Source organism: Bos taurus, chromosome 28 (assembly GCF_002263795.3).
Source record: "Bos taurus isolate L1 Dominette 01449 registration number 42190680 breed Hereford chromosome 28, ARS-UCD2.0, whole genome shotgun sequence".
In the NCBI taxonomy this organism is placed as follows: Eukaryota; Metazoa; Chordata; class Mammalia; order Artiodactyla; family Bovidae; genus Bos; species Bos taurus.
This window is the reverse complement of record NC_037355.1, coordinates 1577455-1605334: the sequence shown is the minus strand read 5'-3', so window position 1 is coordinate 1605334 and position 27880 is coordinate 1577455. Positions and strand designations below refer to the sequence as shown.

The window sequence follows — 27880 nt, the reverse complement described above, 5'->3', positions numbered from 1 at the left end:
GAGGTCTGGCATGCTGCAATTCATGGGGTCGCAAAGAGTCGGACACAACTGAGTGACTGAACTGAACTGAACTGAAGAAATAAAATGGTAAGATATAAAAAATGAAAAATCTTTAGTAATTAGAGAAATTCAAAACAAAACATTTCACCATCAAAGAGGCATCAAAAGAAAGAAAATCAATAAAGTTGATTCACTGGAGGGAAAATAAATTTGTACACTTTCTGGAGGACAATTTGCCAATATTTACATAAATCCTTAAAAACCAACAGGATTTTCTGACAATACAACTTATGGGAATTTATCTTATAGAAATAATTAAAGACAGAAGTAAAGAATTGGCTGCAAGCATCATCTGTAAAAGAAAATTTGGAAAGAATCTGACATCTATCATTGGGGATTTATTAAATAAAACAGCTGCATCTGCTCAGCAGATTACTATGTAGCCTCTACAAAGTGTGTCTGGTATCTGTATAGTCCTCAAGATGTTACTAAAATATTACCCAGGAAAAAAAACCTGGTAAGTACAACAAAAAAATACATTTATGATCTAATTCGGCAACTACACATTTACTTAAACACATATCTGCTGGTGCTGCTGCCGCTAAGTCACCTCAGTTGTGTCCGACTCTGTGACCCCATAGACGGCAGCCCATCAAGTTCCCCCGTCCCTGGGATTCTCTAGGCAAGAACACTGGAGTGGGTTGCCATTTCCTTCTCCAAAACACGTATCATATATATATATGTGTAGGTGGAATGATGATTGTGGCTGTCCGGGAAGCTAAGACAGAGGATATTTCTACATTTTTTCCTTTATTTTTATTTTCTGAGGTTGCTACATATTGCTTAGGCAATATGAGAAAAAAGTATTTAATATTAAATTAAAATTTAAAAAATAAGAAAATAAAATTCCAAAATAAACTTCTGTGTGCGGAAGCAGGAAGAACATGGAACCCCAGGCCTAGAATCTTCTCACCAAGCATCCACTTGCACAGTAGGGGCCACTATCCCTGCCTGGAGCAGCCACCCGGCTGACGCCAACCACGTCTCAACGCTCCTATTTGCCCAGCTCCATCCAAGGGTGCAGGAGGAGGGCACCTCCTTGGAAGGAGGGCAGAAAAGCTGTGTTTCAAGAACATGCCCCATGTTTCTTGAAGAATGTAAAAGGCAAAGAGATTTAAATTGGACTTCATTATATAACCATGTACCTGAAGTGAAAAAAACAAGTTCTACATAATTCCTAGGGACTTCGCAGGTAGCACAGTGGTTAAGAATCTGCCTACCAATGAAAGAGACACAGGAGACGTGGGTTCGATCTCTGGGCTGGGAAGAGTCCCTGGAGTAGGAAATGACAACCCACTTCAGTATTCTCGCCTGGAAAAATCCATGGACAGAGGAGCCTGGCAGGTTACAGTCCATAGGGTTGCAAACAGTCTGACATAACTGAGCAACTGAGCATGCAGTTCCTAGTGGGAAGAGGGGACCTTAAACCACTGGACTAAGACAAAGAACCACATTTAGAACAGCCACAAGGGAGATCTGGCAATTTTTATTCAACTCACCAGGATCTATTTTCAGGATGCTATTGTAATGTTTTCGGAGAAGGCAATGGCACCCCACTCCAGTACTCTTTCCTGGAAAACCCCATGGGCGGAGGAGCCTGGTAGGCTGCAGTCCATTGGGTCGCTAAGAGTCGGACACGACTGATCGACTTGACTTTCACTTTTCACTTTCATGCACTGGAGAAGGAAATGGCAACCCACTCCAGTGTTCTTGCCTGGAGAAGCCCGGGGATGGGGGTTGGCTGCCGTCTATGGGGTCACGCAGAGTCGGACATGACTGAAGCGACTTAGCAGCAGCAGCAGCATTGTAATGTTTACTGCATTAAAAAAATACGTTAGAAAATATTTGGTGTGAAAAAATCAGTGTAAAAGGCAATACATATTTTATAAACCCCAAAGGATTTTGCACACATTTCAATGCTGTGAATTTAAGCATCTGAAGCCCGACATCCTCCAGCTCGCCCAGGCCCAGGGCCACGGTGGCATGTCCTGGCGCAGCTTAGACAGCGTATCTTTTCTCTCCCTCGCGCTTGGACTTATGGTGCTTCACATAGTCGCTGTGCAGCTCCTTGAAGACGTCTCTCACCCCCAGTTGCAGTGAGGCCCGCAGGAACTGGATGTCGGGCTCAATGCACAGGTCCAGGATGAGGTAGATACCCTCTTGCAGGAGGACTTTCACCGCTGGATACAAAGTGACCTGGGATGAGGGAATACACTTGTCTGTGAGAGCAAACAGGCAGATGCCAGGCCCTAGAATACCTGATGAGGGAGTCCAACTTTGGCTGCCAATTTGAGAAAAGATGCTCCTTTTAAAATGTCATTTTGCACGTTAACTTAATTGAATATTCATATCTCAGAAGTTTATATTTGGAGGAAATAGAGGTCAATTCAAGCCAACAAAAACCTGTAGCAAAACATCATGAAATCACAGAGGTAGCTTTGCTATTCAGTAAATGATGCTTCTGTGCTTACCAGGGGTATTTAAAAACTGGAAGCTTTAGATTTAAAAATCTTATAGTAAAAGTCACCTTATGGGTCCCATTCTTCCATGTGGCCAATCTTACTGGAAGCTATCCTACCTGTGGGATGAGGGCAGCAAAGTGACCACTTTCCCCCAGAGCAGGGCAGGTGGGCAGCATTCTCCAAGCAGATCCCTGATAGATCTTGTCACAGGGCCCAACGTCAGATGTGATTTCTGATTTCTAATTACCATTTAATAGGTTTTTAGTTCTTTCAACAATAACACAATGGGCCCTAAATCCCTAAATGCCCAGAATAATTTAATCGGTCCCTATATTCAAAGAGGCAATCCTTCCAAAGAATCTGGGTTAACCAAAATCTGGGCTGCAGCAGGAGTAGTGGGCAGTCCAGCCCTGGTGTGACCACATCTGCTACTGGCACAAACTTTCAGATCAGAGATTCAGACTGGTATCTGGACAAAAAGGCCAAGACAGCAGGCACCGCTCACCCTGCAAGGGCCTCAGGGGCTTCAGCTGGACCTGGGCTGCACATCATCTGCACACCACAGCAGCAGCAACCAGAAGCTGCAGGAAGGTTCGAGCCGACAAGCCTGGGGGGCGGCCGGTTCTTTATTAGTGTCCCGATGACCTAGCAGCTCATGCCTCTCTGCAGACATGCAGCTTCTAGCGAGGATACAGTTTATTAACTAGAAGCGTGATTCACCAAGGTAACCTCTGGGAGGCATAGTCCTAAAGAGGTGATTTGTTTCTACTGCTAATGATGCTATTCTTCACAGTTATGGTTATTTTCATATGATAGCTCAAAAAGCATTTGACAGATGATTACCTTAATTAAATTTTACTATTTTATAGATGATAAGAACATTCAAGGACGGCAGGAGTGACTGGTCTGTGATTCCATACTAAGGTATTAGGGAAGGAAAGAAAAAATGAAACAGACAAACTAAAAACACAAGTCTTTAACCTCACTAGCTGGGGTGAGGACCTGCTCACTCATTCACTGAATCATCACTCACGAAACAAATAATCCCCCTTCCAATGGCAAGAAGAGGCACAGTAATTTCCCCAGTGGCAGAACAGATATCTGAACTAAGTGCTGGAGTTCAGATGTCACAATCCTTTTACCTGGCGTCTCCTGGTGAAGGCAAAGCCCAGAGCACGGAGTGGGGTCGGGTGGGGGAACAGGAAGGCAGTAGGATCAGACCAACAAGCCCTGCACACCTTTACCTTAGACAACTTATTTAGAAAACAAGGGGGGGAAGCCAGTTTCTACAACATTGGCCAATGAATGAAAACACTTCTAGGTAACTTTTAAAAGGCCCCTAGGCCAGGTGAGTAGGAGAAGGCAATGGCAACCCACTCTAGTACTCTCACCTGGAAAATCCCATGGACGGAGGAGCCTGGTAGGCTGCGGTCCATGGGATCGCTAGGAGTCGGACACGACTGAGCGACTTCACTTTCACTTTTCCTTTCACGCATTGGAAAAGGAAATGGCAACCCACTCCAGTGTTCTTGCCTGGAGAATCCCAGGGACGGGGGAGCCTGGTGGGCTGCCGTCGATGGGGTCGCACAGAGTCAGACACAACTGAAGTGACTTAGCAGCAGCAGCAGGCCAGGTGAGTAGTGCAAACTATTTACCCAAAGCTATCAATAAAGAGGGAAAACTGTAAATCTGATCTACGGATAAAAGAGAAGATAAAAGTGACCATAATTTCCCTGACACATACCCAGGGAAACACAACACTGCACGGAAGAAACAAGGTCTTCAGCAGCGGCTGCCTCCCCCTGACCGAGGCTGTCATCAGCCCCAATCACTGACACACCTTCACCCGTGGCACCTGCCTCTAAAACGTGAGGGGAAGGCAAGTCACCCCGCCATCCAGCTTGTAGTTAAAACATGTCTTCCTGGTCACCAAAGATTTACGGTTCTCTCAGTAGAAGCTGCTAATGCACACAAAATACTTTCTTCATTACCAATTTTAAAAACAAATAAAAGGTAAAACACAGACTGTCCTGCCAATGGATTCTGGGACACAACTCCCTGAGATAATTCCCAAAGCCTTTGGTCTTCAAGATTAAAAATTAAAAAATAACTGATAAGCATAAATTAGACATGTATAATGAGGCTGGGATGTGAAAGACTTTTCATACAGTAAATCTCAGGATGATAAACAGTGACTTCACACTTCAAATTAGACTCCCCTCTTGTCCTTAGGTAAGAGATACTGTGGTGTCTCATTCAGTTCTTCAGCTCGTGTTCCAACAAAAGCTCACACAGTAATGACTGCTTGGGAAATACCAAGAGTCTATAAATATGCTAAACAATTGCAAGGAAACCAAACTCCAAGCCCACATCTCATTCAAAGGATGACTTGAAGGGGCTCTTGCGTGCGGCTCTGGCTCCCATACACCTGCCTCCCGCCCACATGATGGGCATCTCCACCGACTGAGGGAGCAGAATCGGGGCTGTGGAAACGCCCTGAAACAGGGTCAGGACGGAAGCCAAGACCACGCCAGGCTTTCTGAGGAATCCCATTTAGATGACCCTCCTTGGAGGAAACACTGACTCCTCTAATGTAACACTTTACCAGCGACTCACGACCATTCCTAAGAGTCACAACAGGATATTCTATCGAGAGCAAGATATACTACACAAGTAGAGAGATATATACCTGAACATAGTGTACTCTAAGCCTCTGACTTTCCATTTAAACAAATAAGACATGAAGTCTTATAATGAACTTACTACACAGGTCACAGGGGGTCTTGTGGAATTACAAAAATAGCACATTGACACACCAAAGTGAGATCACTGTTGAAGAATGAATGAATTATCCCGAAGCCTAAAGTCAGATAAACTGGGATTACAGCCTTTAATCCAACTGAACGAGTCTACCGGGATCTTTCCCAGGTCACCTACTTGAGTGAGAGCAGCTGAGTCACATGCACAAAGAACCCTTGAGCCCCCTGCTGCTGAGGGACCCTAGGACCTCTTTCTGTCTCCTGCTCTAGGACTTGGGTAATATTTCATCTCCCTTATGACCCAAGAGACCAAGCAAAATAGGCCTAGGGTTTGTGCTGGAGCAAGAAAAGGCCTAATGGTGGCCGCAGGAGCCCGCAGGCCTCGCTGCCAGCCTCTGCATCTTTGTATGGCTCTCTCAGTGACCCTGCAGGGCTGCTGCACTCTCAGAGCAGCTGCCACCAGGGAGGACCACCAGGCCCCATGGGTCACATTGCCAGAAGGCCTGTGATCGAGGGCTGCGAACAGAAGCACCTGGGAAGGCAGGCGGCTCGGCCTACCTTCTGTGCCTCCACCACATACTGGGCCACCATGAAGGGGGAAAACACCCGGAACTCCTCGGCCCGCGCTGCCATGTGGCTGTACATCCTTTCCACGAGGCGGGCACAGTCCAGTACCACCGGCAGGTCCTCTGCACTTCCTGTGGAAGCAAAGTGTTTCCAAACTGATTAATTCAGAAACCATGCATTTTAACTCTCCTAATTTTACACTTTCAACATAGCCCCAATTATTCAAACCTTTTGTTTTTGTTTTGTTTTGTTTTTCCCTAGACGCTTTAATTGGCTCAATTTGAAGACAGAATTAGGGGGAGACAATGCATTCAAATATTTATCTATATTACAAAGAGAAGAACACTTACAATACTCAAGAGTCCGTGATTGTTTTTTTAAGAGATGAACTAGAATAACCAAGATTTTAGGATGAATCTAGGATTGCTATTGTATTTAAAAAGGACATGAATATCTAAAAGAAAAATTTTAATGTGGAAAAAAAGAAAAACCATCTTAAAAAAAAGGTTTTTGATATCAAATGGTTCTAAAGATAAGATGGGTCTTTGCCTCATTAAGTTTCAGAAGTCGTCTAGGATTTTTCTTTCGTAGTCAGATATATATATATATGTATATATGACTCTACTAACATTACTAGATCTACCTAGTTTCCCAGATTTATTTCAGACTCCTAGCTCTTCCCCTAGAGTGCCAGGATCACCCAGGCCTTAACAAACTCCTCCTCAGAATTCTAACAGTCTGAAATGTACCACAACCCAGGGTACATATGCCATCCCAAGTCTGTCACAGCAGGGTGGGCCGGGTACCCTGGCACAGCAGAGCAACCTCCCTGGTTTTCCCTCAGCATAGTAATACACTGTTTTTATTAAATTCTAGAAAATGCAAATAAGCCTATAATGACAAAAAGCACATTGGCTGCTGCAAGGGGCTGGGGCTGGACCCCAAGAGGGCTCTTCTGTGGATGAAACAAATGCTGTTTTAATTGTCGTGGTGCTTTCCTGCATGAATTTATCCATCAAAACTCACTGAAGTATATATTTCAAATGGATGCAGTTTCTCACACATATATTATGCAAGAATGCACAATAACCTTTTTTAAACATTGAATATACATACAAATATCTTACACATAAGCAATTTTTCTAGGTGAATGCTCTTTTATGAAAGTACATAAACTGTTAACATCACTCCACTGAACATTTCAATAAGTAATACTTATGAGTGAGCCTCTTTAGCTTCTAATCTATACCACATCTTCTCTCTTGAAACTCTGAAGACACATGCGGTTCACTCAGGAATTCCTGGCACCTGTTATTTCAGTCCAAATTTAACATGTGGTCATTAAAGAGTATTTTTTTTTTAAGTCACTTGAGTCGTGTCCGACCCTGTGTGACCCCATAGACGGAAGCCCACCAGGCTCCCCCGTCCTTGGGATTCTCCAGGCAAGAACACTGGAGTGGGTTGCCATTGCCTTCTCCAATGCATGAAAGTGAAAAGTGAAAGGGAAGTTACTCAGTCCTGTCCGACTCTTAGCGACCCCATGGACCATAGCCTACTAGGCTCCTCCATCCATGGGATTTTCCAGGCAAGAGTACTGGAGTGGGGTGCCATTGCCTCCTCCATAAAGAGTATAACCACCCACACACACAAAAAAATAACCAGCTAAGATGCTCTGCAATTAAGCCACGAACACATCAGAGAGCCCAGTCTGGCCTGACGGGAGGTGACTGGGCCACATCAGCAACGAGGAGGCAGAACCCAGAGCCCAAGATCAAACTTGAGGCATGCTGATGACCACATGCTACACACACCCAATCCACCCTGACTGCCAGGCCAGGACCAGGTCTTCTGCCACAGTGGATGGCACAGCCAGAACCAGGCTCTTGCTCTTGAGTTCAGAACTGATCTCAGTGGCCTAAGCAAAGAGCTGGGGTCACGCCCAGGGGCAGGAACCTGTTTCCAAATCCTGTTGCCAGACAGACTCACAAAGCACAGGGGCAGGAACCTGTTTCCAAATCCTGTTGCCAGAAAGACTCACAAAGTCACATGAAAATGTAAAATACCTAATTGTGCTACTAGCTGACCCCAAAATTAGGCAAAATAATTTGGGAATTACAGTAATAACTCTACCTATTCTCTTTCTGCAAAAGGTAATTGGTTAAGTAGCTTAAATCTCCAAGTCTAAACCCATTAACCTGATTCACAAGTGGGGATTACCACCATATACTTGGGTGATTACCACCTATATATTTCTAGTTCAGAACTATTGCCTTGGGGTTTCCCCCCTGATGCCCTCCAAGCTGAGCTCTCAGGCCCTCCTTTGTAGTCCCGAGCACCCAGCACACCCACCCTTGTGCCAGGCACATCACATGGTATGTTCATGCCACACAAATTTGAAACAGCACAGTATAGAGCGCCTCACTTTATATGCAAATTTCTAAATAATGAGAATCTCCTACAAATTAGAAGTTTAGCAAGAATCAACCAACTTCAAGGCTGGAAAACCAGCTGTACACATAATTTATGCGATTGCCATATGGCAGTTTGCTTCACTGTTAAACAAACACGAACTTGCAGAGATACAGTGGGAATGGTGAGCTGCAGAGACTCCACCCTTTTAAAACATGAGTGATGAGCTGGCTCGGCCACTGCCTGCTCCCCTTTAATCTCCCCACTGACCTACGAGCTCCAGAAATAGTTCTTGAATCCACACACTTCTTTTCCTTCAGAAAAGAACTATTTCAATTAGGGGATGTCAAATGCATTCACTGCTGTGGATATAGTAAAAACTGTGTTCTTGCCTGGAGAATCCCAGGGACAGGGGAGCCTGGTGGGCTGCCATCTCTGGGTTCACACAGAGTTGGACACAACTGAAGCGACTTAGCAGCAGCAGCAATGACTTTTTTTTTTAATCTAACATTTAAAAAAACTGTTCTGAGTATTTCTTTGATGATCTGAACATGTATCTTATTTAAACTTCACTGGGTTGTTTAAGTTGGGTGGTTTTTTACCTTTGGTAACGTGTGGCCAGAGACTCCTGTAAAATAAACACATTTGAAATTGCGCATAATACCGTTTCTCTGAATTACCTTTATCTTTCTGCCGTCCTTCATGTATAATTGAACGCACCAATCTATGAAAACAGTTCAGGAAAGAAGGGATGGTTTTCAGCGTTACCTGCAATAAGAGACAAAAGAATATAAAAATATGTAGGCAACTGTTTAAGTTCTACTTTAAAGGAAGTTGTATTTATTTCCTTCTTAACTTTATCCATCAGGATACTCAAAACAGTTGCAGCAACTCCTTCTAGCCAGGACTTTCTAGGGAAATGCTCACTCTACTTACTTAACTGCTTTACATCCTGTTTTCATGGTTGGAGTAGGGCTCCCACACTGCATAACTTTAGGAATCTAATGAAGCCATCCTGGTTTAGAATTTGCTGAATCTAAGTTGTTTCTGGTGCATTCTGGATATGGGTAGAAACAAATAACAAAAAGTACAGTAGCCAATGTATTCAAGTACAATGGGCACTAGAGAAAAAGGTTACATAAAGCAAACCCATTTAAAATGAGAAACAAAATTTCTCATTATTTAGCAATGAAAAGGTCTGGCTGAGACTTTATCTTGAAAAATGATATCTAAGTTATAAACAGGATTCTTTTATGCTCAACCGTCCTGAGATCTCAAGGTTGCCAGGAGAAATATCAATAACCTCAGATATGCAGATGACACCACTCTTACGGCAGAAAGTGAAGAGGAACTAAAAAGCCTCTTGATGAAAGTGAAAGAGGAGAGTGAAAAAGTTGGCTTAAAGCTCAACATTCAGAAAATGAAGATCATGGCATCCAGTCTCATTACTTCATGGCAAATAGATGGGGAAACAATGGAAACAGTGACAGACTTTATTTTGGGGGCTCCAAAATCACTGCAGATGGTGACTGCAGCCATGAAATTAAAAGACACTTGCTCCTTGGAAGAAAAGCTATGACCAACCTAGACAGCATATTGAAAAGCAGACATTACTTTGCCAACAAAGGTCCATCTAGTCAAAGTTATGGTTTTTCCAGTAGTCACATATGAGAGTTGGATTATAAAGAGAGCTGAGTGCTGAAGAACTGATACTTTTGAACTGTGGTGTTTAGAAAACAATCTTGAGAGTCCCTTGGACTGCAAGATCAAACCAGTCCATCCTAAAGGAAATCAGTCCTGAATATTCATTGGAAGGACTGATCTGAAGCTGAAACTCCAATTCTTTGGCCACCTGATGCGAAGAATTGACTTAATGGTAAAGACCCTGATGCTGGGAAAGATTGAAGGCAGGAGAAGGGGACGACAGAGGATGAGATGGTTGGATGGCATCACTGACTCAATGGACATGAGTTTGAACAAGCTCTGGGAGTTGGTGATGGACAGGAAAGCCTGGCGTGCTGCAGTCCATGGGGTCACAAAGGGTCGGACACGACTGAGAAAACCAAACTGAACTGAACTGATCCTGAGATCATAGTCAAAAGAAGGCACTGTCAAATAAAGCAGCCAGAAGCCACACGTGGCTACTGAAATTTAAATTAAGTTAAAATTCAGTTCCTAGTCATACAATTTCTAGCCCAAATTTCACATGGTCAAGACATGGCCAACAGTTCCCGTGGGAGATGCAGGTACAAACACCCCCCCCCCAGGAGAAGTTCTATTCGGCAGCACTGCTCTAAGGCTCAGGGTGAACAAAGAGTGAATCGAGTGCTGACTCTCTTCTTTGGTACAAGTTTATTCAAGCAAGGTCTGGAGAGCATAATATACCATCCTTTATGTCAAAACATCAACTTCCGCAACATGTTCAGAAAGAGGTCATCCTGCCAAGTCTTTCAGTGTGTCACCATGTTTCCTGAGGCCCTCGCTTCATCCTGACATCACAGTGATGAAAAGCACACAAATCCAAGGTCAGACCATCTGAGCTCACACCCCGCTTAACATGCAGTCCTAGACAGCGCTGAGTCTTTCCGCGCCTATTTCCTCATTTGCAAACTGAGGATAACAACAGGTTGTCATGAGGGTTAGATAAGGTAAAACATCAAAAGCTCAGAATGGCACCAGCTGCTGTACTGCTGGGTACCCTGGCTGGGCTCACTCTGTGCTGTTCCCTTCAGATTCACCCGAGCAGATTCTAGCCTGGGGTTTGTATCAACCCTTTTGTATCACCTACTGCATACGTACACGACTCAACGCATGGGCCCTGCTCCCTGCAGTGTGCCCACAGGCTGTCACACGTCACGTCCTTCTTTATTGCAATGCCATGTTGTTATCCTTGCCAGCTCTCTTCTACTATTAAACGGTCTAATTCTGCTCAATGGTTTTTCATCATTGGTTTTGCAGGAGATGCACACAGCTTTCCAATGTTACTTTCAAAAACTGCATGAAATCCCACAGCTTTTGCAAGATCTGCAGTTCCAGTTTATAATTGATTGGTATTGACCTCTTCCCTGGTGGCTCACATGGTAAAGCGTCTGCCTATAATGCGGGAGACCCAGGTTCAATCCCTGGGTTGGGAAGATCTCCTGGAGAGGGAAATGGCAACCCACTCCAGTATTCTCGCCTGGAAAATCCCATGGACGGAGGAACCTGGTAGGCTACATTCCATGGGGCTGCAAAGAGTCGGACACGACTGAGCAACTTCACTTCCACTTTATTGTATGTATATTCTACAGTCACACAATAATCTAAGAATCAGCAGGGATCTAACAAACAAAGATGCTGACAAGATGGGCAGGGCCAAAGGTGATTGTTAAGTGGGGAGGACACTGGATGGAGTGCTTAGTTTACCAGAAAATAAATTTTTCAAAAACTACACTATTGGCAGGTCTCCAAACTTAGAGCATTAAAACATTTAAAAATATTTGAGTGTGCCTATGTATATGTGCATCTGTCCTATTCAGAAGTTCCCATGTATCATGTTGAGCAGTGGCACAGCAAAATGAACATTGGTCAAAGAAATCCAGTCTTCTAGATAAAATTCAGACTCAGCGGGGTGACAGTGATCAAATCATTGAGCAGCCCTGAGCATCAGTTTCTCTGCCAATGAAATGGGATTGTCACTGACTACAGAAGTGCTGCAGGGGTGAAACAAGACACACAGAACATGTTCAGTAAATGTTAGCTGAACTGAAATCTTTTCTATGAAGCATTTGTTCCTAGTCTCATTTTATTTAAAAAGTGGCATACTATAAAACCAGAACTCAGGATGCCTCACTCACTATATCCAACTGAATTATAAACCCAAGATGATTACAATTCATAATTTATATGAATTATAAACCTAAGCCAATGAGTGACATTTAAATATATGATCCCTGTGTCTCAGCAGTAATGAATCTGCCTGCAATGCAGGAGATGCAGGTTCAATCCCTGGGTTGGGAAGATCCCCTGGAGAAGGAAATGGCAATCTACTCCAGTATTCTTGTCTGGGAAATCCCATGGACAGAGAAACCTGGTGGGCCACAGTCCAAGGGGTCACAAAGAGTTAGACACATCTTAGTGACTAAACAACAACTGCAAAAACAGAATAATTTCTAATGGGCTTCCAGAAACACCTACTACACAGACATGTTTCAAGTGTCAGATTCAACACAGCCTGATGTGAAGGTCACACACTCCTGTGCATGAGAAACCACTTGGGCCCTAGAAACCACTGGAAGCAAAAAGTTTGCCTTGCAAATCCTTACGCTCATCCTGCTGCTGTTCTTCTGAAGGTTGCACTTCCCTGTCCACACGCACCCTGCCCTCCTCACCTTCGGGTGACACTGCAGGATTGAAAAGAGCACGTTGTGTGCCCTCGAGAAGATATGCCCATACTCAAGGGGCTTCAGGTGGTCCAAGGGCACGGTCAGCAGGATGCTGAAGGCCAGGCTGACGTGGTGCGGGTTGCTGATGGCCCCTTCCCCCTGCCGCAGCAGCGCAGCCAGGACGTCCAAGACAGGCCCCACCAGAGCCAGGGCTGAGGGCTGCTCCTGACAAGCCTCTCGGGTCTGCAGCTACAGGGCAAGGAACAAGGGACAGAAAATGAAGGCAAATCTCCAGGGAAATAGCCCCAAACCCGAAGTGACAGAGGTAAGAAAGTCCAGACTCCAGCACTGACCAGGTCCCACCCTAATCTCCATCCACACCCCTACCCTCTTCCTCCTGAGGCTCCCCCTACCCATACCTAAGTACAAATGGGCTTTGCCCACTAATGCAGGTTCCCAGTGAAACAACAAAGCAACAAAACAGAAGATCAGAGAGAAGGCTTAGACCCTATGCCCAGAGAATGTGCTAATCCAGGGCTATGCTCATGTAGCACAAGTTAGACTCGGAGCTGATAATGACGTAAGCACAAGCTGTGAGCACAGTGCTCACAGCTGACTTCAGGACACAGCCCCAGAAACACACTCTGCATAAGAAAACCAGAGCATGACAGAAGCAGAAGCGACTGAAAGGCAGGGACAGGGGTATGCACAACCCAGAGGTACTCACCATCAGAGCCGTGACCATCTGCGGGCATGTGCGCCAGAATAAACTGGCCTTCTCTTCACTGCATGGACAGTTCAGGAGTAACTTAACCAATGTTGCAGCCGACAACACAGCCTAGGGGACAAGGGAAAATATTAGCAGTGGAAGGAGCTGGCTCCGGAAGGAGGCCCATCTCGGGAAGCAGGCCAGTCACGGTGCAGTGACAAAGCAGAGCCCGTTAAGAGTCCCATGCTGGGGTGGGAATGAGACTTGGCTCTGCTCAAGTCCTGAGGGTGACGCCCTTTACACCACCTGAGGGAATACATGAACTAGGTGGGCAGAACTGTGGCAAAGGAAGAGCCTTCTCTGTAGCGCCTCACTAAACCAAACACAGAAACATGCCAGGACAGTGAAACAGAAGAGGTTGCAGACATTTTAATCAGAGGCCCAGTTCATCAAGGTGGTGTCAAAAGAGGAGGCCACCGTACCTTACCCAAGAGATCCATCTGTGCTCAGGGATAAAAAGCAGGGCCAGAAGAAAACACGGACAAAGTGTAACAATTAGACCAAGTGCCATGATGACAGGTGATAGTTTTAAACCATGAGAAGGGACGGAAAGTGACTATGACCCATGTGGGCATCTCATACCGTGAACTCGAGCCTTATGGTGGCCCCTTCCTCCTCTCCTAATATTGTAGTCTCCCCCACCACGAAATCCTAGCTTCTGCGCTTTGCCCTTGCTCCCTCTGACCAGACACCCCCCTCTCTCTCTGCTGAGATCCACTCCCCTCTCCACCTCCCTGGAGGTTGTGTCTCCCCATCAAGGGTCTGCTCACTGCCCCAGCCCCTGCCATCCATCTCTCCACTCACATCCATTCCACCTTCCCCTGTCTCCACAGCAACATCCCCAGTTCCATTCAAATCTTCTTTATCTCTGAACTCAGCTCAGTCTTCACCTCTTCCACGACGTTCCTCTGACTAGCTGATGGGTATCTTTCTTTCTCTTTAATAAATAAATACTGCATGCAAGATCTGTTTCTTGACCAGGGATCAAATCCGAGCTCCCCACAGTGGAAGCACAGGGTCTTAATCACTGAACTGCCAGGGCAGTCCCTGACAGGTGTAAATGGAAATTCATGAGTTGTATTAGCTGGTTGGCTGAAGGAAAGCCCAGAGGCCTTCTCAAAGCTAGGCCTTCGGAGCTGCAGACAGGGGGCAGGGGGGCAGGGCTCACATGGAGAAGCAAGCTCCCTCTGTCGCCCCCAATCTGCCCCCAACCAGCTCTCCTCCCACTCACGTCAAAACCCACCTCTGGGTGCCAATTCTAACCAGGAGTCAAGAAAGCCCTCTGAAGCAGAGAGAGCCTGGGACCCAGTGAGCCCCTAGGTTTCCTCCTCCTGTGCAAGCGACAGCCTCCAGCCAGTCTGGTGCTCAGGTCAGGGGGCCAAACTCGAGCACTTTGGCTCTGCACAGAGGCTCCCTGGACACATTGACCTAGTGTGAAGTCAGGGCTTCGTTAGCAATGAGCGAGTAGGCTGGGGGCAGAGGGCCCAAGGGCAGCTTGCTACCCTGAGAGATTCTCAAATGGGAGCTGGGCTATGTAACCAAACCAAGTAACATTTTCAAAAGTATGATGTGAGTGATATCAAACAATGGAGAGTAGAACTTAACTTTTTATGTGTCAATATTATGCGTGTGTGCATGCTATGCATGCTAAGTCTCTTTAGTTGTGTCTGACTCTATGCGACCCTATGAACTGTAGCTTGCCAGGCTCCTCTGTCCATGGGATTCTCCAAGCAAGAATATTGGAGTGGGTTGCCATTTCCTTCTCCAGGGGATTTTCCCGACCCAGGGATGGAACTCACATCTCTTACATCATCTCCTGCACTGGCAAGCAGGTTCTTTACCACTAGCACCACCTGGGAAGTCCAATAGTATTCCATATGATAAGAACACAGTTGTAATTTGAAAGAGTTCCCCTTTGGAAAATACAGCCTCTGTGCATTGAGGACCTGGGCTCCCGAGTCCACAGCTTCGTCCCAAACTCCCGCAGTGCCTACAGTCGCTATCGGATTGATATTGCACATTTGTGTCATTTCAGCACTGACACAGCCATTTCTAACTTTTCCCATTGAAGCCAAAGGAGCAACCCACCTGAAGATCTGCTCTCCACAGGTTACTGACGTCCAGTCCCTGGAGGATACACTGCAGCCACATGCGGAAGTCCTCTGTCGTCCCAGCCTCTAACATTTGGGTGAACAAGGCTCCCAAGTGAGGCTCAATCTCCTCAACTATCTGAACCGGAATTGCAGGATCTGTGAGGGAAACAAGACTGCTAAGATATGGCAGACAAGGGGCAGGTTAAATAAACCATTTCAATAAGATGAAATGGTGTGCAGTCAGTAAAGGCCAGCATTTCGGAGACGTGGGGACAGTTATGGTGCAAGTGAAAAAGCAGGGCACACTCACAGCCTGACACCACCCTCTCATACCTGGCCCTTGTGCCCTGCCCACAGCACCTGTGCACCCGTGTAGAGAGTCCAAGAGGATGATGATGGTGATGTTTAGCAGGGCTTATCTCTGGACTGTGGGAGACAGGTGACTGACAATTGCTTCATACTCTTTTCTACTTTTCTTATATTCTTTTATGAACTCAGTAGGGGCTCAGGGGTGGGGTGGTCTTTTACATAGATGGGGATGTTGAAGGGATGGAAAGAAGCCCAGGCTCATGGAGCCCACCTGCTGCAGTCACCCCAGTACCCCTACTTAATGCAGGACAGTCTTACGAACTACACCCAGGGTCCACAGGTTCATCAGAGAGCCAGTCAGTGGGCTCAAGGCCCTTTACGATCCAACCCCAGCATAACTGTTCCAGCCAGCAGATGAGCCCACCCTGAGCAAGTCCCTCCTGTGCCCCAATCTGTGTTTCCTACAGGCAGCACTGGGGGCGAGTGGACAGGCCCAAGGCTCATCCAGGTCCAAGTGTCCCACAGCTGCAGGATTCTGGAGGCACGACCTCCCTGAGCCTCAACTCTCTCGATCTGTGAAATGGGTGGGACAGCACCAACTCCTAGAGTTGGTCAAACACTGGACGGCTGAACGTCAGCACCGTGACCTCACTGCCCTCCCCTCACCCTCTCCCGCAGGAGGCCTTGCCTGCCAGAGTCCACTGTGCTGGTTGCTTCAAAGCCTTTCATCACCCTGTGACTCTGGTAACTTGTGTGAATGTCTGTTTACTAAATTAGGTCAAAGCCAACACCTCATTCATCTCCAGAGGAGGACACAGTTACACCCATATAGGAAGCATTTTTAAAAGTGATGGTTTTTTATAACTGAATCGAGGTAGTCAATTCTCCTGTCAGACAGCATTTCTTATAAATTCTCATTTTTCTGAGCTGAGACCTACTTGACTCACCCCCAAGGACCAAGGTGGTCACCTTAACCCTGTCTCTCCTAGCCCAAAGCCCCAGGCCACCCTCCTTGGCCTTTCCTCCAGACCTCTCACCACCCTGGTCCCTTCTAGAGGCGAATCTAGCAGCTCAGGTGCGTGAGGCCTGCCCCCGTGGCAACACTGGCAATACTTAGGCCGGTGATCTGGGAGTGCAGTGGGGTATGAGGCCTCACCCCCTGACCCAGCTCTGTCTGGGTTACAAAGTACCACAAGTCCAGGGACACATAATTAGGACTCAGAGGCTGCCTCCAATCACAGGGGTCTCAGGGATAAAGGAAGACACTCCATTCTATTTAACAAAGGGGAAGGGGGCCAGAGCTTTAGACCACCAGCGGCCATTTCTTAGGACATTGGTTTTAAATGCTCTAACAGAACGTGTTAAATGAGTTAACAGAAGACTGAATTTTACCCATTAACAAGGTGACACCATTCCCTGAGAGAGGCTGACAGAGTGAAACAGAACATGTGACCAAGGCCCCCCAGTCAGCCCATACCAAGAGCAGACCCTGGCCCTGCTCTGCCCTGGCCATGGCCCAGGAGGCCTCTCTTCCTACAAAGCCCAAGGACATCTGTGGGTGTGAGCATACCACGGCCCCCGCTCGCCACCGCAGCCTCCCATCAGGGCACAGAGAGGTCGGTGTGCACTGAGGGCTGGGCTAGGCTGGCGGCCCCCGCCCCTCCTCAGACGATCCTAACCAGCCCCCACCTCAGGAACAAGCAAACGAGAAGCCAACAGGTCTACGGCAACTGGGACAGTGCTGCCCTGATGAGATCACGTTAGGGATGGACTCTGGTCTGCTGACCTCTGACCTGGGGACAGCAGGGAGTGAATTCTGCATGAAGACACTGGCCGGGTTTTTGGTCCTGATTAGCTGGCCTGCAAGGCTGACATCCAGCTAAAACACTGCAATGACATCATGGGCTGAGCCGCCGTCCAATCAGGACTCAGGGCCCCACAATGGCCAGGACCACAGAGACCTGGGGGACAACATCCGCCCTCACGGAATTTCATGAGGTTCCCTATAAATTAAGTCACCTGCAATTTTAAAAGGTTGGCAGGTTTAATCTTTCTTAAGTCCACTGGTGGTGCTGAAGATCTGATACTGGAGAGCCTACAAATAGGGATGAAGCTGTCTACGTTGACTTCTGGGGCCAAGACAGAAAGACTCAATCAGAGAAGAGTGATTCAAAACTATAAACTAGAACGACCTCCAAAATAAGTAAAGAACTAAAGCATGAAACAATACATCTAGAAGCCTGCTATTTGTGTAAAAAGCAGGGAAACAATTGTGAGTAACTGCTCACATGCACAAAGGGAGACACTAGAAATGAACACCAGGGAGGGCTTCTACCAGCTCCTGGTGTAGTACCCTCTGAAATGCATGCCTGTTTCAAAAAAGGGGGTGGGCAGAAAGTCACCTGGCTGCCACCCAGTGACCTTTCACCAAAAGCTCTACAGTACACAAGCAGCTCAAGAGAAAACGTCTCACCTGCAAGGACTTTTCTCACAGAATGAAACACGGAGGTACACACAGAATCCTTCTGAGGATGTAGTTCTGGGACCAAAAAGAACAGAGTTAAAAACTGCACGGCTGCCTGGAAAGATGGGGGATCTCCCACTAGGGCTGGCAATTCCAACAGGATCTGAGCATAGATGGTCTGGTAGAGGGTGGTGCAGGCGGACAGCGCTTTGTCTGTCCCTTTCGAAACATCTGTCCAATTTTGCCTGGAGCGCAGGGCCACATCGGCCTCCAAGAGTGAGCCCAAGGACGAGATGACAGCGGGAGGGAGGTGGCCCTGGGCCCCAGGGGCCATGCAGTGCTGGAGCAGGGCCCCCGTCTGCAGCACCACCTCCTTCAACAGCTTGGGCAGCACTTCTGGGGCCTCGTCCTGCTGCTTCTGCTCCTTGACTAAAGGCCCCAGCACTTGGCACACCTTAGATAAGGACACCAGCATGAGCTGCTGGCCCAGAGGAACCTGATCTTCTGACCGTTGGCCTGAAGTCACTTCATTGTGCAGTTGGTGCCCTGAGAGGAAGGCAAGGATTTTCCCAAAATTGAGCCCCAGACTGAGCTTTCTCTGGATAAGCATCTGCAGGAGCTGTTCTAAGAACGTTCCCACCACCTGGAGGAATTCCAGCCAAGAGGGGTCATTCACACTCACAAGCAACCTCCTACTGGCTCTGAACAAGGAGGTCAGTGTGACCTCAAAGATATCGCTAACATACATGACCCTAAGCACAGCCTGGGCACTCTTGCCTCTCTGCAGGCAACCGAGAAGCTGGTAGCACGTCCTCAAAACCCTGAGGGTGAGGGAGGAGGAGCAAGAGCTGCCTGGTGTGGTGACGGCCACAGACAGTAACAGAAGAAAACAATGCACATGATAGGGTGCCAGGAGGCTGTCCAGCTGTAGAGCAGAAAGAACTCCCAAAAGCTGCAGGATGCTCTCCAACTGCTCCCCCTCCAACTGAATGGGGGAGTCACCCCTGACCAACGAGAGTATGTTTTGGGCAATTTCTTCTCTTGGTTCTACACCTTCAGCTCCAACTTTGGCAAATCTGCTTTCCCAGTGAGCCATGACCATGTAATCCTCTTCAAAGAGCCAGGGCAGCTGCTGGCGGAGAAGAGCTGTCTCCCTCTGCGCAGAGGCACACAGGATGCTGCCGCAGCGTGCAGTCAAGCCCAGGAAGAACGCAGAGTGGAGGGACTGCATTTCGGGGAAGAGAGGGCTGTGGAGGACGGCCTGGGAGATCTTTCCAAGTGTGATATCTGGTTCCTCCTCCACTAAGCCTTCCCGGGCTTTGCTCACTGGTAAAGTTCTCAGCAGGATGCTGGCCAGGTACTGTAGGTCATCTGGACCAAGATATGATATTAAAATCATGATATTGGACATGACCAAGTGCCAGTGGGCAATGGGGTAGGTGAGCACACTCACTGTCCCAACCTGGCCATCCCAGGAAGCCGACATCCCCCGGGTCACACTCGCTCTCCCAGAGCCCAGGATGTAGGCGGCATCACGCCTCAGAGCACAGAGGGCTTCTTCAGACTGGAAACTGGCTTGCAGTAAGGTGTTCTTCATTCTCTGCAGGTGGAGCTGCTCCAAGCAGTACCGACTGAGGGAGTCGGACTGAACCGTGAACTCCTCTATCTCCTCCCAATGCTTGGCCTCGACGCCAGGGAGTAGCGGAAGGGGGCCTGAGGGCTCTGGGGTGGCGCCCGCCAAGGTCCCGGGCTCAGAGCGGTATGGGCTGCAGCTCAAGCGCAGCACGGTGTCCACCTGGGCCCAGGTGTGGGCAAGCAGAAGCGCAGAGTCGCCAACCTTCTGCTGCCAGAGCTCAGGCGTTGAGGGCCAGGGCTTGCGAAGAAGGTCCAGCAGGGGCTTCACGAGGCCCTGCAGCATCCCGTCCATGGCCTGCCGCATGCGCCTGACCACGGGCAGGGGTGAGCCAGCATCCAGGCTCCGCGCGTTGACCATGACGCAGCACAGCAGCGAGCTCAGCGACAGGGACTTCAGGGCCATGTCCTCGTCACCCCTCAAGCCAGACAAGACCAGAGACTGGAACCGCTCCTGCACGAGGGCCCACGTGTCCAGGACCTGGCTCAGGGGCAGCTCTGGGAGGCACTCTTGGAGCACCGCAGCAGGGCCAGCAGTCAGCAGTGGCAGCCTCAGCGCCTCAGCTGCGGGGCGACAGAGCACCCCCAGCACCTCCTCGAACAGCCGGGGTACCTGCCGGAGCTTGGCGTATGTCTGGAAGAGCGTGTGGATCAGTGCCTCCTGGGCTTTCTGGGTCCGCAACTCTGTGACTTCTGCATCGATCCATGCTGAAGCCAACAGGTCATCCAGGTCTGGCTCCAGGATCAAATGATTCAGGGAGAGCAAAACCTTCAGGCAGCGGAACCAGGCTGGCACAAGGGCCTGTGGGTGTTTTAGCAGCAACTCAGCCAGATGACGGTAAAAGTGGAACTGAGCCTCACCATGCCGGATTCGGTCAGCAGCGATGTTGTAGATAGTGTTACTGGCCACTGAGTTTAGAAGCTGTTCCACAACCAGGAGTTCTGTGGTCCAATCGGACATGGACAGGGCTTGCCTCTGCTCCTCCAGGTGTGAAATTCTTAAGCAGCCAAAAAGTTGAGGGAGCACCTTGAAGCAAAGCAGTTGGTTCCCCTCCTTGAGGTAAGACTCAACAAAGAGTTTGTACAGCAAGGCCACAGAGTTGGCCACCACTGAAGCCTGAAGGGATGGGTCACAGTAGCCGGCATCCACCAGCCTGGCAATCATAGTGCCCAGGGGAGCTAGAAGATTCTTCATGGCCCCTATCTTTGAGTCGCCTTGCTGCTGATCCAAGAGCTCCTCTTTGTATGAAGGGAGCAGCTCAGGCTGAAAAGCTCCACCTTGAAGCACAGCCTCAATCTGATTCCTAATGTCCCGGCCTAGCGCTGGCCGCAGCTGGCCCTGGCCAGCCTGAGTCCATGTGCCCCCCAAGAGATAGTGTCTCAAGACCAGGCAGGGCTGGAGCAGGTGCCCAGTCACCTCCCCAAAGGCGCGTCTCGGGTTGACCTGCTGCTGCTGAAGTGAGAGGTAGTGGCTGAGGCTCAGGTGAATGACTTCAAACAACTGGGGTATTATGGCTCCTGGCTGCCGACAGGCCAACCAGCAGAGCTGGCTCAGCAGGTCAACTATCAGCTCCTGCCTGGCCGTGTAGATGACAGCAAGTGCAGGTGTCGAGAGGATACCCTGGCAGCAGCTCAGCACAACACAGATGTTCCTCTGGGATCCCAAAAGAGAGAACTCGGCTATCCTCTCATTGATGATCTGAGTATTGAGAAAGAAAAGAAACTTGTCACTGACCCTAAACCCGCAGACACTCAAAAAACACAACACAATGAGCAAACTCACTCCTTGCCCTGATCTTAATGAGAAAGAAATGCCCAGATTAGCACATCTAAATGAACCTGACTTTTCCTTAGCACATCAAAGTAAGGCAGAGGACCTGTCTTAATTCCTACACACATCCATCTCCTACCAATATAAATTAAGAAAAGGGCTCCATGCCTTTATATATCTGCTGACCCTTTCTAAATAGCAGAGTTTTATAAGGCTTAAAGTCCAAAGATTTCATGTTTTCTTAGAACCTAAACCTATAATTCAACTTAGATGCTACAGGTAGATGGGACAGTAGCCTTTGGTTATGATCCTGTGGTCCAAAACACATTTCTATAATCAGTAATACTGTTTGTACCTGAAAAAGCCAAAGCAAAAGGCATTCTTAAAAGAAGAAAACAAATGTTGCCAGTTACTACTTATGGTAATAGCAAACCCAGTCTATAGCTTTCAAAATTCTGAAATTCACAAAAAACAGAAATCACGAGGGCCAGGCAGATTCCAAAATTCACTTATGGGATATGCAACTTGCTTCCAGCCTCACAACATCTGAATATCAAATTTATCCCAGGTGCTAAGTTATGAGTAGCCCAATGACACACATGTGTTTATCTCCATCCATATAACTGCTGGCTCCGGAAAAGCTGAACCAAAAATACTTTGTACTTAAATGCCAGCACTCTACTACAGTAATCTCCAAATATTTCTGATTATACAACTTTTTCCACTTTTATACCTGATAAGGTTATAAATTACACACATGCACCATAGTATGAGTATTTTATACAATTATAAAACATACATAAAAATTAAGGTGACCTTTTAAAAATCATATAAAGATGAAATAGTTTCTTCTCACATCCCCTAAGGACCATTCAGAATAATCCAGTTTGGTGACCACTGACCTATTATTTTATAAAGTGATATAATTCAGAGCATAATTTCAAGAACCACTAAAGCCTATAAACCATAAGGCATCAACCATTTAATTCCTCTGTTCCCAGCCTCTACTGCTTTTCTCCTGCCCACTGAGTCAAAAACCTTTGAGGAAATTCTCATCTAGATTTTGACCTTTGATTTCCCTCTAGTCCAGCAAAAAGGTGGGGGAAAAAAGTTATAAAGTAGCATCGTTTGCTGGATACCTTTCGTAATTAAAAAGGTAATTAACCAGCTTATGAAAAATTTCTAATCTTTTATTCAATATTAAATAATATAAAGTGCTTAGTTCAGTCAGTAATGAAAGCCATGGCAGATGAAGCCTGCCCACCGCTCACCTCCTGCTGTGCAGCCCAGTTCCTAACTCCCAGGGGTTAGGGACACCTGGTATAGAGAATTTGATATGCATTCAATAAATATCAATCATTATTATAACTCTAAACGTACTATTTTTTCTTCTCCCCTGCTGTTGTGCTGTGTGTGTGCTCAGTCGTTTCCGACTCTTTGCAACCCCAAAGACTCCAGGCTCCTCCATCCATGAAATTTTCCAGCAAGAATACTGGAGCGTGTTGCCATTTCCTACTCCACGAGATCTTCTAGACACAAGGATCAAACCTGCGTCTCATGCATCTCCTACATTGGCAGGTGGATTCTTTATCACTAGCACCACCTGGGAAGCCATCTCCCCTCCTACCTTGATATTTTCTGCATCTTGATATAATTAACCATAAGACAATTAAGCCTCTGGTATTAACAGGAAATCAACAGAGATACATGTAACACATACAGGATAACACAGGAAACTGTTAATTACCTTGATGAGGGAAATCTGAAGGTTAACTGTCTTTCCATTCTTGAGGAGGTTCTGCAGTTTTCTGCTATGTAGAATGTTATCTACATAGATCCAAAGCCTTTCAACAATGTCTTCCTTCAGTTCAAGTTTTTTCTTATAAAATGCAACCAACGACTGCCTTGCCCAATCAAGCAGTACCTAAATTTGGAAAAAAATATACTTAAAAATAAATGAATTTCTTTATCAAGAAAAACACTGGACATTTATGGGGACATCCCATGAATAACCAAATACAACTGCCAAGGGGAAAAACTTTCTTTAAAATTTATCTTTGGTAATACTATGTTTTGGTACCTTAAAATATGTTTATTAAATAATCAATTAAAAAAAAAACAAAACTAACTTTGGGGATTGCCCTGGTGGTCCAGTGGCTAAGACTCCATGCTCCCAATGCAGGGGGCATGGGTTCAATCCCTTGTCAGGGAATAGGATCCCACATGCCACAACTAAAAGATCCTGAATACTGCAACAAAGATCTTGTGTGCCCCAACTAAGACCCAGCACAGCCAAATAAATAAATTAAATAAAAAAGAAAAAAACTAATTTTGCCTTTACCTGGGGCCAATAAAAAGTTTCAAGTGAAACAGTTTCTTCTAACTAATCACTTCTAAATTTTAAAAGGTAAAAGCACAACAATTGCTCAGGATGGCCACAGAAAGAATGACACACCAAAGCAAAGATGCAGAGTCAGGAGACCAGAGTTTGTGTCCTGGCTTCCTGAGTTACCTGCAGCTTCATCTCTAAACCTACTTATTGCATTCAGAAGACAGAGTCTTCTATGAATGACTCACAAATGCTGTATTAGGAGGAGGGCTGAACATGGATAGTTTTCATTATTGTGACATGATTCCTTATTCATAAACACAAGGAAAGGTGGTGAGGCCTCAGCTCAAGACACCAGAAATGTCCATAACAACATGAATAGTGCAAATGCTAAAAGAAAAAAACTCTCCCGAGAAGGATAGGGGAAACCTTGATCAAATTGCCTGCCACAGCTGTCAGGTGACCCTCAGGCAGATTTAGACACTACTAGTTCTGCTGGTGCTGTACAAAGTGGATCTCATCATTTCAACAGTGGTAATCCATCTTTGACACATTTTGAACTGCTTTATTGTTGTTGTTTAGTCACTAAGTTGTGTCTGATATCTTTTGCAACCCCATGTACTGTAGCCCACCAGACTCCTCTGTCCATGGGATTTCCCAGGCAAGAATACTGGAGTGGGTTGCCATTTCCTTCTTCAGGGGATCTTCCCAACCCAGAGATCGAACCTGTGTCTCCTGCATTGGCAGGTGACTTCTTTACTGATGAGGCACCAAATGACTGTATGTTAATCCAATTTAATGAGTTCATCATCCTGGTGTCTCCACTATATTAACAGTTTTTCTTAGTCAGATAAGTTTGAGAAATGTTAACAAAGAACGATGTCTTTCTTGCTTCCTAATCTGTTTCTAATCTATCACTTTATAATCTATTTCCCCTTGGGTTATTGCAAATGCTAAAGCTTCTCTACTTCCCAACCTTTGATTTATCAAGTTCCAAAGATGTTTAAAAAGCATCAATAAGAATTGCTTATGGAGCATCACTTAGGATTTACAAATAAATGAAACTGCCAACAGACTCAGAACCTAATTCCTGTAACCCAAGTCCAAATTTGTTCACTGATGCACATACTTAGGGCTTCCCAAGTGGCACCAGTGGTAAAGAACCTGCCTGCCAATGCAGGTGATATAGAGACGTGGGTTCAGTCCCTGGGTTGGGAAGATCCCCTGGAGGAGGGCATGGCAACCCACTCCAGTATTCTTGCCTGGAGAATCCCATGGACAGAGGAGCCTGGCAGGCTACGGTCCATAGGGTCACAAAGAGTTGAACAGAGTTGAAGTAACTTAGCACACACCCACATAATTTGGAATATAAGAGATATTTTCAAACATAAAAGACATGCTGAGGTTTTGTAACAGAAAAAGTTTGTTAGTGAAATATCTATTAACTTTTTCTCACTGAAACTACTTTTAACTTTCTAACCATGCTTCCTTCTTCAGCCTTTTCTCTAATCTTTTAAAATTTTAACTAAACATCAATATGCAATTTAATAAGTGATCATTAGTTTAGGTCATAAAAATGTAACTTGTGCATTAAACTTACTTGTTCTTTATTTGGAAGAAGACACTGGTGGGAAATCCAAGCAAAGTGAGCTAGTTTTAGTTTATCTTCCCAGGACGTTGTCTTGCTTTTAAGTTTCACAGAAATGCCAGAATAAACAGCTGCCATTTCGGCACCTACAATTTAAAGCAATGGAAAATAATACATTATATAAAGGTCAAACTTAATAGGCACCAAAAATGAACATTATGTACCTTATTGTCTACATAACTTATATGCCTTTTAAAAAAATTCTTCAATGAATTAAAACACCATTGGGCAGAAGTCAATATATAAGATGCTTGAGTCCATGAGTTTTCTAGAAGAAAACTTTCATGCTTTTCACATGAAAGCAGACAGAAGATGGATTACACACACATGTATAAGTACTCCTGCTGTGATCCAATATGACATCCTCAGAAGTCAGTGTGCAGGAATTCACTGAAACAAAACCCAAAGTGTTCATATTACTTGCGAACACTCAAATTACTTTTATTTTCACACATGGATTTAGATTGAAAGGGTTGTTACAGCAAAAATGTCCTAATACATACATACTGTAGAGTATGTATTAGGATCCACTCCTAATACATAGGAGTTTTAAACTTTAAACAGTTTAAAAAGATAAGCAGTATTTGGAAATGGTAATATTTCTCCAAGTTCAAAAGAAATAAAGTATAAACCCAGTGCCAATAGAAAGACTTATTTCAGTTGCAACAATAACTTCATTAATTTACGAAAATACACTGCTTCTAAAGACTCTACAGAATACACGTATACAATTAACGCTAGAAAAATACAATGCAAAAAAATTATGACTAAAGCAGCAATACAAACATACCAACCACTTATAATCCTATAAAACTGAGGTAAATGTAGCTTTGAGTTTCCTAAAAGTCATAGTAAAAATGGAAAACATATCAGATTAAATCATTTTCATTATATAAAAGTAAACAAGTCAGGTACTCAAAGGAGAAAGTTTTTCATGATACTTAATACTGAAATAAAGAGATCCCAGGTGGCTCAGTGGGTAAAGAATATGCCTGCAACGTAGGACACACAGAGATGCCAAGTCCATCCCGGGGTCCAGAAGATCCCCTGGAGAAGGGCATGGCAACACACTTCAGTATTCTTGCCTGGAGAACCCCGTGGACAGAGGAACCTGGTGGACCACAGTCCACAGGGTCACAAAGAGTCGGACACGACTGAAGGACTGACCACAGCACTGCAAATAGCAACAAAATAGGACCAATGAAATATGGAGAAAAAATCGCAGACTCACGATTCTATTTTAAATACTCTCAAACGAAAAGAGTTTGATCTACTGAGAGCTGGATCACTGGATTTTTTTAATCTAAGGGGTCCGAAATTCTCCAGACCTACCTTCAGAACTAATTCTCTATAGGCATCTTTACAAGGGAATAGGAATGAAAGTACCCTTCCTCTGTTACAGAGACCAGAACAGTCAAAAGATGTCAGTCTGCCCGTGTGTCAAAACATCCAATATACATCCAACAGTTACTAACTTAACTGTTAAATTCAATGTTAGACAGCCATCACGACCGTCACGACAGCTACCAAGTACTTAAAAAGCGTCTGAAGAACTGGCTACAAAGACGCCCCAGACAACTCTTCTAGACCTCCCAACCTTGGGCTCCCGGTGACCGCAACGATCTCTGCGAACGCGCGTGGAAAGTCGGGTTGAGGACCACAAATCCACGAGGACAGCAAAGCCGCGTCCGTCTTTGCGCGTTCACACGCCGGAACCCTGAGGAACTCAAGGAAGCTAACAGCCAGAAGCCAGGCGAGAGGCCGCCGAAGGAGCGACAAGCGGGGAGGACCCTGCCTTGGTGGGGAGCTCACCTGGAGGGACGTGGTCACCTGGTAGGAGCCGCGATTGGGGCGGAAGGTCGGCCGGGAGGGGACTCACCTGTAGGCCACCCCAGGTGAGGAACTCACGCAGGCCCCGCCGTGAGGGGCAGCGGACTGGTCGGAGGGCAGTCCCCGAGTCGGGAACTCTTCCGGCGGTCAGTCCCGGGTGGGAACCTCACGGGGACTGACAGCGACAACGGGACCCACTCCGGAGCTACCACGTGAGGACCTCGCTTCTACCGCCCAAAGCCGGCCGCGCGGAGCTGGACGGCGCGGCGCTGGGAGGGGCGGAAGGAGCGCGGGGGCGGGGTGGCGCGCGCGCCAGGCATAGCCAGCCGAGCGCCGAGGCGCCGCGCCCATTGGCGGAGACAGCTGCGCGTCGAGGCCCAAACGGCCCGGCCCAGCCCGCGGCGGCTCCGCGTT

General features: G+C 46.5%; 1 protein-coding gene across 3 annotated transcripts; it reads right to left on the bottom strand.

Annotated features, from left to right (window-relative positions):
* Window positions 1–96: 96 nt before the first annotated feature.
* URB2 (URB2 ribosome biogenesis homolog) lies at window positions 97–27723 on the bottom strand. 3 transcript variants are annotated; one of them, XM_005226193.5, is made up of 10 exons: window positions 27449–27723; window positions 25589–25722; window positions 23407–23583; window positions 18266–21587; window positions 15479–15639; window positions 13349–13459; window positions 12628–12870; window positions 8938–9025; window positions 5840–5979; window positions 97–2256 (listed from the first exon to the last, which is right to left on the bottom strand). In XM_005226193.5, exons 2-10 carry the CDS (start codon window positions 25712–25714, stop codon window positions 2059–2061), a joined length of 4566 nt encoding a protein of 1521 aa, XP_005226250.1. In that variant the 5' UTR covers window positions 25715–25722; window positions 27449–27723; the 3' UTR covers window positions 97–2058.
* Window positions 27724–27880: the final 157 nt, after the last annotated feature.

Excerpts from the sequence above, each read along its gene's own strand:
- URB2 (XM_005226193.5), bottom strand. The coding sequence starts at position 25,714 with ATGGCAGCTGTTTATTCTGGCATTTCTGTGAAACTTAAAAGCAAGACA. Across the intron at positions 9,026-12,627 it reads TCCTGCAGTGTCACCCGAAG|GTAACGCTGAAAACCATCCC; the intron begins GTGAGGAGGGCA and ends CTCTTATTGCAG. Across the intron at positions 2,257-5,839 it reads ATGTGGTGGAGGCACAGAAG|GTCACTTTGTATCCAGCGGT; the intron begins GTAGGCCGAGCC and ends CCCTCATCCCAG.